A 13,574-nucleotide genomic window follows, 5' to 3' on the forward strand; every position below is an offset into this window, starting at 1 on the left:
CCTGAAAAACGCCCCATACAAAATGTCGTAGGCAATTAATGATCGTTAGATTTGTATGGGGCGTTAAAACAAAATTACTAATATCTGTGTTATTTCTGCGTTTATGTTTATAGTTCATTTATTAAAAAATGTCACATTTAATGTAAGGAAGCTAAAACTGTATGAATCTTCATCTAATTACGATAAAATATTTTTAGTAGATTTTGAAATTTTATAATCTAATTTATTTTGCAAATATCCAGTCAATCTTTGCTTTTTATGTATAAATTAGTTAACATTGACCTTATTTACCCGAATTTATCATTAAAATCAATATATTCAAACCTAGTCATCATCCCCATTCAGTTTTTCGGAATGAAAAGTAGGCTATATTTTGTTCAATAGTCCCCTCTATCTTTTTTATTAAAAAAAAGGTTAGCCTAGACAAACAAGCAGATAGAAAGAAAATTATAAAATAGCTCATTTGTGTTCTAGTAGCTTGTAAGTAACTGTTAGCGCTTGAGAAAAATGTGGTTATTTTGAAATCACAGACAAACACTTTCTATTCTATTTATATGTATTGATTTGATGTATTGAGAAAGTTATGTTATATCTAAAGGTTTTCTCAAGTGGCCTTTCTCCACTTTCCTATACTACCTCAGTTTTCATGTTTCTTTTAATCCTCACCACTTTCATGTCCACTGCTGACCGCGCTGCCTGATTTGGTGCGGTGTCGACTTCGTGCGAACACCCTCGAGATGGAGCCCCAGGCAGAGCCTCTGCCCCGGCCAGCTTTGGAGCCCCCAGCTCGGGACCTCATGCCGACCATACCCGAGTCGCATTCTCCTGGGCTGGACAACTGCTCTACTGACCTGTGTAAAAAAGTGTAAAGAGTTTTATTTTTAATAATGTATACGATAGCTGGCTCGATAGCTCCGTTAGGTATTTATTTGCTCTTCACTTTAAGATACCACGTTGAACCTAAGTAGTAGATAAAACGGAATTTTGAAGGATATTCTACTAATATTATAAACGCGAAACTTTGTTTGGATGTTTATATGGATGTTTGTTTGGATGGTTGTTACTCTTTAACGCAACAACTACTGAACTGTTTTTTTTTTTAAAAGAATATTTGCCATATCTTTTATAATATGATATGACCAATATTCCCCGTTCCTCTACATCTAGTCGAGAAAGACTGTGCTAGGAGTGGGTACGACAATAGTCCAACGGAGCGGGAATCGAACCACCACCCCTCAGTGATGAGTCTGACCACTGTAACCGTTGAGCTATTGAGGCTATGCAATTGTCTGAAATTTGAAATTGAAAAAGATTTTACTCTGCATTAACATATAGGCTACTTTTCATCCCGTAAAACCCCATGGTTTCCAAGGGATTTGTGAAAAAGTAAATTTCACGCGGACGAAGTCGCGGGCGTCCACTAGTTTCACATATTTGTATTGAGAGTCAGCAACAAGAAACCAAAAAAGGTTTTGTCTTTACTTACTAGTTTATTATTATAAAGTGAAAATGTTTGTAACTTTGTATGTAACGAATAAACTCAAAAAAATTTGGAAAACTCAGCAATAAAAAGCTACATCATTATCAAATAACATAGGTTATATTTTAACCCCGTATTAACACGGGACTGGACCACGCCGGTGAAACCGCGAGGTTCTGTATTTAATATATCCGTTTAGTATCTACCAAATTTACCTTGACAGGAGTTCCAACCTAGATTATATAGAAATCAGATTTTAGGATAGCAGGTGATAAGTTAAAACCCAACTGAACGTCTTCCTATATGAAAATCTAACAAAATAATACTTTGTCTTTAACCTTTTTCACTGTCAAAAGAATTCGGGGTCAAAATTCTTGTGTCTCCAAGCGCCAAAATCTCCCCTAAGACGGCTCTAATGGTCATGTTTGTTAGTTAGAATAATTCAAGCAAGATAGTATGAAGATGTGAGACAAGGTGACCCGACGAAACATTATAATGTGGAGACGGTCTTACGCAAATTGCTCTCCTGTGGCATGGAGGTGTCGCGACAGTTTCAAACTGTTTAAAATATTACTGCAGTTTGGGGAAACAGGGGAAAAGCATTATTTGGTATAACCTCCAAAACACAACGATTTTTTGAAAAGTAGAGATACTTATTGTCATATTTATAAAAATTAGATAATAAATAATAGTCATTAAACGATTTTTAGAGTAAAATAGTAGTTCGATATGGCCGGATAACCTTTGTAACAAGTGTGATGAAAAAACAATTGCAGTGTACTTCACTTCATAATTATGTAATACAGGGTACTTAGGAGTATTTCCATAACTCTGGGGTTTATTCTTTACCGAAAATTAATTAAAAATGTTCGAGGAACATGTGTTCTAAAATTAATATTTTTGGGGTAAATAACATTTCTTTTCTAAATAGATCTTAAAATGTGTCCCTTATACACATCCTTATAATAACTTAGCCAAGTTTTACGCATTTTAAAATGCAAGGATAGATAAAGACGTGTGTTACATGTATAGTCGGAATTATATGAATTACTTTGTATGAAAACATGAATATTTTTTTTATTTTTATTGTAAAAAAATAATTAAGTAATTAGTTATACAGTTCGGCTCCTATAAGTGGAATCGTCAACATCTTGAAGTTAGCACCATGTATAATAGTACAAAAAAAGGTGATGTATTAAAACCAGCTTAGTAGTTTAGGCGTTACATTTGAACATCAGTACAAACTTGAAAACCTTAGCCACCGTCGGAAGGTTGCTAGTCTCTCGGTATTTTACAAAATATACAATTTTGGAGAGTGTGCACAAGAGTTATTTGAGTTCGTACCACCGTCACCATTATACCATCGCACTGCAAGAAACCGTTCGGATTCCATCCGTATGTCATTGACATCCCTAGAACTCGTCCAAAGCAATTAGCTTCTACGTTGCACGCATGGCTAGGGTATAAAACTTTTTCCCGAAGTCAGTTTTCCTAATTCTTACAACCTGCGCTGGGCTGGGCATCTTTAAGAAGAGAGTGAGTAGGCATCTTCTAGGCAAGCGCGTTCCACTCTAGACCACATCTACTCTTACGAGTACCATCAGGCGAGATTGTGGTCAAGCGCGAGCTTATTTCATATAAAAAAAACAAACAAAGACATAGATATGTACTATAATATACAGTACCAAAATCATAACCATTCCTTTTGGCTTTACCGCAGTAGTGTAAAAGGCAGTCGACGAAATAATTTCGCTTCACTCCAGTTGTTAAATTTGTATCCGGCGAAGTACATTTAAATTCAATTCGCACCGTTTTAACTTGTATTTTGTTTTTAAAAGCTTTCGCGCTAAATTAATTATTCCGTGAAATATTTCAAGTGTTTTCTTTTTATTATATTTATAGAGCAGTAGAAATGAAATTTACACTGTTGAAAATATGTGTCATTAAATTAATTTACATTTTTGAATAATTAAATTCATTTGTAATTATTGTTGTGTGTACCGTTTAACGAATTCCTTCTTGATAAATAATAAATTGTTATTGTTAATTTCAGTTTGTGAATAAAAGTGATGTGAAATAATTGATTAACATTTTCATACACATGACGTAGGTATTATTTTTATGGATACGAGTCTCTACCTACTATAACCATATTATATTTTGTTTTGTGATTTTGTAAGCTCTAAGCTCTGCATCCTTACGTAGTTGATGTCTCTTGGACACGTTCGAGGCGTTTTGGTTCTTCGTTCCTGATCTGACTGCAAAGATATGGTATGCCCTTCCTGTTTCCGTTTTCCTTACCACCTACAACATGGGTATATTCAAGTCAAGAGTGAATTGGCATTTTCTAGACAAGCGCGTTCTACCATAGGCTGCGTCATCGCTTAATGTTAAGCATGATTGCAGACCAACGCTCGACTATAATTATAATGTAAAAAAAAAAACCAAAATAGTGAATAGGCTAGCAGACCATTGATAAACAGTTGGCTTCATGGTAAGGCTTTCCTGTGGCAATAAATCATCTTCCAGTCGTGCGTGGTGCTATTATATAGGTATTCCTTTTCGTTTAAATAATTCATTAGTTATTCGTAGAGCGTTTTAAATCGTCGTCAGTTACCATCAATATCGTTAATAGCATCTGATTATGATGATGATGATGATGATGATGATGATGATGATGACAATGATGATGATAATGATGATGATGATGATGACGATGATGACGATGATGACGATGATGACGATGATGACGATGATGACGATGATGATGATGATGATGATGATGATGATGATGATGATGATGATGATGATGATGATGATGATGATGATGATGATGATGATGATGATGATGATGATGATGATGATGATGATGATGATGATGATGATGATGATGATGATGATATTAATGATGATGACGTAACAGACCTGGAGAGTGAAGCGGCGTCGATGGAGCGTGTAAAGGACGATGCGCTGTTGTGCGGTGACAGGGTCGGACTGCAGTCGCGCGGCGTACTCACTGCAATAACACAGAATATAAATACTTATAATATACAGCAGAAGACTTAGAAGAACAATATTGGAGCTGGACATTTGGTCCCGTTCGAACAGAAATCAGTTTTCCAACGGAGAATATTCATATACATATGTATATCACATAATATTGGCATGTAACTAAAACCCATCTACCTACTCATACTAATTTTTTTTTAAATAAATATTTAGTTTTTGTGTTTTTTTTGTATAATTACATACCAGTGGGGAACTCGGGTTATAATTAATTGGTTATAAAGTTATAATTTAGTGGTTTATTGGTATGATTATAATTTATCATTTTATGTTTAAGAAAATATATAGTCAAATATATTTTGGTAAATCTACTTCATGGGAATTTCTTTAATTGAATGGAATGAAATTTATTAAATTTTCAAGACGAATTTACGAATGAAATGTGTTTCAATAACTTTCAAAACTAAACGCTTGTAAGAAATCAGGGGCGTAGCTACCGCCGCATCAGCCGTATCAATGATACGTGGCCCCCGGACTGCGGTGAAAGCAATAATTAGTAAAATTTAATCCACAATCTCACTTAATCTGGTGCTTCCCCAAAATATTGCTTTTAACATACTACATCTACATCATAAGATGTAACATTTATTTGGGTTCGAGTATGGGCACTGGAAAATTTTTCGGGGATTGCCGCTCATTTATTGGGCCCCTCCAAGGCACACTACGCCACTGTAAAGAATATCAAGATGCCAGTTGTAGGCCAGTGATATAATAAATATTTTAGAAGATGTTACTTTATTCGGGTGTAAGTTTAATGCTTTATGTTAAAATACTGTCCGAATTTCATCCCGTCAGTTTTGCATTATACATTGTGTGGTGCCTACATATATTCACAAATTTAACTTTAATAAATTAGACCTGCTAAGCTTCTGGAGTGAGCTCAGCTAGATGGGGTGAATTCAACGGACCTATACCAAAGGACGCACGCATAACGGTCAATCACATGGCTAAGTGCGGAACCGCCCAGAAGAAAGAAGAAGTGCCATTAAATAAACGCAAGATATGACTATTCACGTAAACCCCTTATAATCATCATTATCAACCCATACTCGGCTCAATGCTGAGCTCGAGTCTCTTCTCAGAATGAGAGGGGTTAGGTCAATAGTCCACCACGCTGGCCCAATGAGGATTGACAGACTTCAAACACGCAGATAATTAAGAAAATTCTCTGGTATGCAGGTTTCCTCACTATATTTTTCCTGTACCGTTTGAGACACGTGATATTCAATTTCTTAAAATGCAAACAACTGAAAAGTTGGAGGTGCATGCCCCGGACCGGATTCGAACCCACACCCTCCGGAATCGGAGGCAGAGGTCATATCCACTAGGCTATCACGTTGTCAAACCAAACCCCTTATACTATTATGTATTCTGTGCTTAACTTATGCTGTTAGTCATTTATACCGAATGCTTAGGACTAATCATTTCTCTAACACTGTCTTTGTTAATATTAGAGTCACTTTACTATAGATGGATTATTTCAGCTTATCTTGAGGCACCAGCGGCTAGCCAGACGGTCACTTTAATATAGGTATTACAATTTAGTTGGCGCCATTGTGTTGCATTGTCTTAGGTTATCTTCACTTCTCAGGAACCGGGTTCTATGCAAATGAAGTTATGTTGTCTTTAAGATATTCGGAATATATAAAGGTTTTATGAAAATCTATCAAATAGTGTTTGTAGCCGATAGAGTCGGTTAAATCTATACTATACAGTTACAAAGTTCATTAAAATCCGTAACGTAGTTCAAAAGATCTAAGCCCTCATTTGTACGAGACTTTTTATAGCGAACTTTAAAAATGCGTTCAAATACACCAAATGCGTTCCCGAGTATAAAACGTTTTTAAAACACGACGCCTTTTTTCGACTACTATTGCATTTGGGTGTTGGAAATAGACCTTAATTTAACTATTTATTGTCAATTCTGACCTACTCGTACAATAAAATGTAATTATTAAAATAAGCATAAATTGACTAAAACTATAAAATTAAAATAGATTAGTTTTAGTTTTAATACTTAAAAATACTTCATTACGCAGGCAACATTCCCTCGTTGAATTGCGATTGAAAATTATAAAACTTCATATTATATTTGATCAATTTTTTATCGTCCGTTAAAAAAACTCTCGTGAGAACGAGGGCTAAAGGAACGTACAGCGGGAAGCTACTTTGTTTTATATATTTAGATTGTGTAAATCAATGTTTAAATTTAACAAATATTTCATGCCAATATGTACAAAAGTTTCGATGAGATTCCCGCTTCAACTGGGCTTTTAGTAAAACACTTGAAACTCGAGCCTTAACAGCCGATAGTGATTTTAATTTATTAAAATTGCTGTTGTATTAACGCAAAGCGAAGCGTTTCCAGCTATGAAAACAGAGAGAAAGGTTTTTCATTAAAGACCTTTTATTGTACCAAAATGTTGACTTAACAGTCTACATTGTGGAGCAAAATAATGTTCCTTTTGAATGAGTTATTGTAAAAGGAAGGCGATGAAAATTCAATGTAAGCAGACAAAAGCGTTTATATAAATTTTATCTTAACCATACAAATACTTATTTTTATTTTCAGTTTAGTGATATTTCTTTTAGCGATGGTGATTTGCAAAACGCAATTATCAGGTTTCTATGAGCGCTATATTAATTAATGACAAGTATTAGATCATTCATCATCATTAAAAAGCCATATTCGGCTCCTTGTTGAGCGAGTCTCCTCTCAGAATGAGAGCGGACTCGTAGACTAAGCCCTACTTAGTCCACCACGCTGACCAAATGCGGTTTGGTAGACTTAACACACGTAGAAAATTAAGAAAATTCTCAGGTATGCAGGTTTCTGATAGTGATTCTGAAGTTTTACAAGATTACAGGAGGTATTAACATTCATTAGTTGTTTGTGAGGCAGCGTAGACACGGTCACGCTGCCAGTCGCGTTAGTGATTTTGTGCGATAACGTTTTGTGTTGTAATTATTGATAGTATTTTGTATTGTAATTATTGTTTATCATAAATTGTTTAGTGTGGTAAAGGGAGCCCTTAAACCTACCCCAAGGTCACATGAGCAGTGATAGCCTAGTGGATATGACCTCTGCCTCCGATTCCGGAGGGTGTGGGTTCAAATCCGGTCCCGGGCATGCACCTCCAACTTTTCAGTTGTGTGCATTTTAAGAAATTGAATATCACGTGTCTCAATCGGTGAAGGAAAACATCGTGAGGAAACCTGCATACCAGAGAATTATCTTCATTCTCTGCGTGTGTGAAGTCTGCCAATCCGCATTGGGCCAGCGTGGTGGACTATTGGCCTAACCCCTCTCATTCTGAGAGGAGACTCGAGCTCAGCAGTGAGCCGAATATGGGTTGATGACGAAGGTCACATGTCCTGGAACCTGCTCAAGGTGTATCCTCTGCCACAAAATAATGGTACAATGACTATCGCTGCTGCCCGTCACGTCACATAAGGTAAATCAGTGGTGGTTCTTACGCTGATATATAGGGTGCGCGGAAGACACAAGCGACGCTGCGTCAGTGTCGTACGGGTCAAGGGTGAGCGGCGCGCCCTCTGCCGTGGAATCCGACAGGTTGCCGCCGCAAACTGATGTGGCGCCACCGTCACTGCTACCTGTCACTGACATAACGCCATTTTAATTACAATGACGTTAGTGTAAGAGCCTTTTATGACCAGACCTTTGTCACTGCATGATAGCTAAACCTGTTAAAGTTCATTATATTTAACAGCTGAGGATATGGTATAAAATTACGTCAGAGCAATTAAAGTTTCGGAATTTCATTACAGGTATCTCACGATAGTCCAAGCTCTATAGTTGCCTACTTATAGTCAGATAAAATTTCAGCTTTCATGAAATGACATAAGTTTCATTCAGAATCCTGCATTTATGTGTAAACTAGCAGACGCCTGCGACTTCGTCCGCGTAGATTTTAATTTTTCACAAATCCCTCGGGATTCTTTTGGGACAAAAAGTAAGTAGACTATGTGTTTCTTGCCTTTGGAGAGACAGCAGGTGAAGTAAAGATAGTAACCTGTAACATCAGAGTGAGTGCTATAGCTATTAGCTACCTCTGTCGCCCATCACTCCCGACAGCCCGCCGAGGATCATTGGAGGTGAGATGCTGAGTAACGGCACACTCCTCCTTCGGAGAGACAGCAGGTGAAGTAAAGATAGTAACCTCTAACACCTGAGTCAGCGCTACAGCTATCTCTGTCGCCCATCAGTCCCGACGACCCGCCAAGGATCATTGGAGGACCGATGCCCAGAGACGGCACACTCTCGCCCTCGGAGAGACAGCAGGTGAAGTAAAGATAGTAACCTCTAACACCAGAGTCAGCGCTACAGCTACCTCTGTCGCCCATCAGTCCCGACAGCCCGCCGAGGATCATTGGAGGACCGATGCCGAGAGACACCACACTCCAGCCTTCGGAAAGACAGCCGGTGAAGTAAAGATAGTAACCTCTAACACCAGAGTCAGCGCTACAGCTACCTCTGTCGCCCATCAGTCCCGACGGCCCGCCGAGGATCATTGGAGGACCGATGCCGAGAGACACCACACTCCAGCCTTCGGAAAGACAGCCGGTGAAGTAAAGATAGTAACCTCTAACACCAGAGTCAGCGCTACAGCTACCTCTGTCGCCCATCAGTCCCGACAGCCCGCCGAGGATCATTGGAGGACCGATGCCGAGAGACACCACACTCCAGCCTTCGGAAAGACAGCCGGTGAAGTAAAGATAGTAACCTCTAACACCAGAGTCAGCGCTACAGCTACCTCTGTCGCCCATCAGTCCCGACGGCCCGCCGAGGATCATTGGAGGACCGATGCCGAGAGACACCACACTCCAGCCTTCGGAAAGACAGCCGGTGAAGTAAAGATAGTAACCTCTAACACCAGAGTCAGCACTACAGCTACCTCTGTCGCCCATCAGTCCCGACGGCCCGCCGAGGATCATTGGAGGACCGATGCCCAGTGACGCCACACTCTCGCCTTCGGAGAGACAGCCTGCCGCCTGCAACTGCCTTCGTGCCTGGTAACAAAGCAATTACAATTATACATTTTAAACTTGACATAAGACGTCAATGAGTATTATGAAAGGTGCACTTTTGTTTTAAAAAAAACATATTTCCTCTGATTTATTATACCTCATAAATCAGATGTTAATGATAATGACCAAGACCACTTCTTAATTAGGCTGAGAATTTTAACAGAAAATATATTAGAAGAAAGAGTGGTACAGTGTTTAATAAATCGACGCAGGATCTCGTAATTGGGAACCACATTGGATCAGCTGGCAATAGGGATGATGACAGTTTTTTAAGTTGTATATAAATTAAGAGTATGTTAATAGTAAAGCAATTTTGTAAAAGGAACAGGGTATCTGCGATCATTACTTTCGGAGCTACAGGGATTTAAATCAGATTTGCGGCGCTGACGCGGATCCCTGAAAAACGCCCCATACAAAATGGCACGAACTAATGACGTCGTAGGTAATGTAATGATCGTTAGATTTGTATGTGCGTTCAAACAAAATTACTAATATCTTTGTTATTTGTGCGTTTATGTTTATAGTTCAAGTATTAAAAAATGTCACATTTAATGTAAGGTATGCTAAAACAGTTTGAATTTTCATCTAATTACGATAAAAGATTTTTAATATTAAAATAAATGAAATAAATAGATTTTGAAATTTTATAATCTAATTTATTTTGCAAATATCCAAACAGTCTTTGCTTTTTATGTATAAATTAGTTAACATTGACTACCCGAAAGTATCATAAAAATCAATATAACCTAGTCATCATCCCCATTGTACACTAGGTATACGTAAGTTAATTACATAATTAGTATTAGAAAGTAGTATAAGAGGACGTAGTCAATGTATTGCGAAATAACTTCGCGCACATAAACCCGAGCAACATCTGTTTCGGGATTAGTTAACTAAAGTATTACAATATTCTGATAACATTTTGAGCGATGGAGTTCCTTTCAGAAGCTTAATACGAAAACAGCTGTTATACTTAATTTTTCTCCATATTTTCATCAGAAGGCGCAATTTGAATTGGTAATAAGTTGGGCAGGTCGATGATGGATGATCAAAGGTGCCGACTGCGTATAAACCTGGCCGTATTATACAGAAATTATTATAAACGCGGTTGCGGTAAATCATACCTAAGTTATTTTTATGGATTGACCTTATAAACCTTTTGAACGACCAAAACCTTGTTTAAGGCTACCGATGTTCCGCACTGTGATGGTGATATTTAACCAATGTTTCTTGTTTGTATATTGGCACTAAAGGCAAAGTTACTCGCTATTAATGTGAATGTCTGTGTGTATTTATACATACATCTTATTTTAGTACGTAACAAGCGCATGCTGTAAGTGGAAGTGGACTTAAAAAATATTTTTTATTTTTTTTATCTTAATTCCTTAAGTATGCCTTCGTGTTAATTTTGGAAGTGTAAATACAAAAGCCACAACATGATTAAAGAGAAATGTGTTACGATACCTGAATGAAATTGTAGTTACTCAATGTGCGAAACCAATGACAATTCCGCGACGCTTTGAGGCCCATCTAACGATCAAAGATCGATGTACCTACCTACATGTAGGTAATATGTTTACACTGAAATAGTACTACCTTAATTCTGTACGATTAGAACGTAAATAACAAAGGTACCTACTTAGTTTCTGAAGCATGTACAAATAAACGATTAACTATTAGATTAAATTTTATCAATGACGATGTGGTTTTGGATAACGAAGTCCTTACTTCGAATCCTGTGTCGAGCTATGAAATACTGAACTTTTATGTATTTCTAGCAGAAAATCTCTCAATCCGGAATGGAGCAGTTTAGGGTGCTGCCTTGAGCTTCCAAAAGTATGTTGATCTGTCGGTCCCAGTCATTAACATCAATAACATCAGCGGACCTGTTATGTATATCGGTGTATCATTGAAATAATGAGTCACTACATCGTTTTTCATCGTATTTTCGTTTTTGTCATCATCTAAAATAGTTGTTGCAACGAAATAACCGTAACTGCGCCATTTTACATTAGGCATTGTTTTTTTGTTTCTACGATCATCTAACATGAATATTTCAACGAAACTACGTAAATACCAGTTTTTCGTTAAAATAACGTTACTACCTGCTACTAGTAACTACTATTCTAATGTTACTTTACGTAAAATGACGATAATTGTGTAATTTCGTTAAAAATACAATCTTAGATGATTGCAAAAAGGAAAATACGATAAAAAACGATGTAGTGACTCATTATTTGAATGGTACACCGAGTTACTTAATAACCCTGCTGATCACAACACCCGCCAGTGCATTAAGAGCACCGTGGAATGTAAGCTCCAAATACCTTCACCTGTAAAGAGAGCGAGTCCTGTAACGCTAGCTGACTGTGATATGAAGGTTTAGCAACAGGCTTTCAGTCCATATGTAATTATTTAATTATCAATTGTTTATATTTAATCTGCTTATTGACTCAAATTAATTTGTTCAAGAATAATTTGAACAGATTTTCACGCCGTCAAGCTGTCGGTAAACAAACTTGACGACGAATCTGTTGATTGTTTTATCCGCCCTCGTGATTATTTAGGACTTCACGCTCATCGTATTACACTGAATACTATAAAGTACAGAGGATTTCAAATTTTATTATTAGTATAATTTTAATAGCGACTAGCGCATGACCGCGATTTCGTTTGCGTAAAATTTTTATTAAATCTCGCGGGAACCATGTTGATATTTCCGGGATAAAAGCCTATATGTTATTCAATAACCTTCTCTAATTTCCGCCTGTTCCAAAGATTAGCCTGAATCAACAAAAAAAAATTAATGAAATTGTTTGTATTATTATCGTGTAAATAACTATAAATTTTACGATTTTTAGATAATAGTTATAAAACTTGATAATCTAGAGCTTACAGGATTTAACTAAACATGTTTACTTGTTATTATTAAATAGATTTTGAGTTTTTAAGTATACAAAAGTGGCCTCAAATGGTTCGTGTGACTTTGTCTCTTCGTCAGCCGTTCTCTTTAATTTGGCTTCCGTGCGTCTTGATACCTCTAATCACTTGAGAAAACAGTTATTTTTAAACCATAGATACATGAATTTTATTTATATGTATTGATTTAGAAAACCTCAATAGCTCAACGGTTAACGGAATCCCCTTAAGGAGCGAACTGATATCTGACAAGATTCAAAGGTTATATTCGTAATATATTTCACTGAGCTATTAAATACCTATTTATTATAGATTATCAACTATTCCAAGCTAAAAATAGCTTGTTCACATGTTATGCTTATAATACGAATTCATAAAATATATTCCATGTTAAGATGAAAATACCTACCCCGGGCTGATTAGGGTCGGGTAGGAATATTCCATCTTATATCTGACAGGCTACAAGCCTTTTCCACAGTTCAATTATTATGAGTAGGTATCTAAAATTATTTTCGTTTTTAACTGTCTTCAGAAAGTATTATCGACTATAATTTATTACTGTATATTCCGACTCAAATTCGATAATTAATCAATCATCATCAGCATATCAGAAGGCCTTTTGTAGGGACTTCCAAACATCACGATCTGCGCCTGCATCCAGCGAATCCCAGCGACTCGCTTGATGTCCTCAGTTAACCTGGTGGGTGGTCGACCAACACTGCGCTTTCTAGTGCGGAGTCGACATTCCAGCACCTTGGGACCCCAACGTCCATCGGCTCTTCGAAATATGTGCTCCGCCCATTGCCACTTCAGTTTCGTGACACGTTGAGCTACGAATATGTAGCTGACTTTCGTTCTTCTGTGGATCTCATCATTTCTGATTCGATCACTCAAAGATACTTTTACGTCTCCAACAGACGGGAAAGTGCTGCACACTTGTGGACAGGAAAATAAAAATGTATTTTTTGTGTCAAGTCGAGCCGTCATGTACGCAGCGACCAACAGACGATCAATTAAAGTCGTGGGTGCTGCAATAGCATAGCTCGTTCGTTATTAATGT

General features: G+C 37.3%; 1 protein-coding gene across 1 annotated transcript in view; it reads right to left on the reverse strand.

Moving 5' to 3' along the window:
* The window catches only part of LOC112055162 (kazrin), a 199,762-nt gene that overhangs the window by 19,114 nt on the left and 167,074 nt on the right, over positions 1 to 13,574 (reverse strand). Inside the window, exons 11-14 of the mRNA XM_052885385.1 lie at positions 9,433 to 9,577; positions 8,024 to 8,167; positions 4,406 to 4,496; positions 667 to 851 (exon numbers count right to left, since the gene is read on the reverse strand). Coding sequence (XP_052741345.1) covers positions 667 to 851; positions 4,406 to 4,496; positions 8,024 to 8,167; positions 9,433 to 9,577 — 565 coding nt within the window. The remainder of the gene's footprint in view (positions 1 to 666; positions 852 to 4,405; positions 4,497 to 8,023; positions 8,168 to 9,432; positions 9,578 to 13,574) is intronic.

Source organism: Bicyclus anynana, chromosome 14, assembly GCF_947172395.1.
Source record: "Bicyclus anynana chromosome 14, ilBicAnyn1.1, whole genome shotgun sequence".
In the NCBI taxonomy this organism is placed as follows: Eukaryota; Metazoa; Arthropoda; class Insecta; order Lepidoptera; family Nymphalidae; genus Bicyclus; species Bicyclus anynana.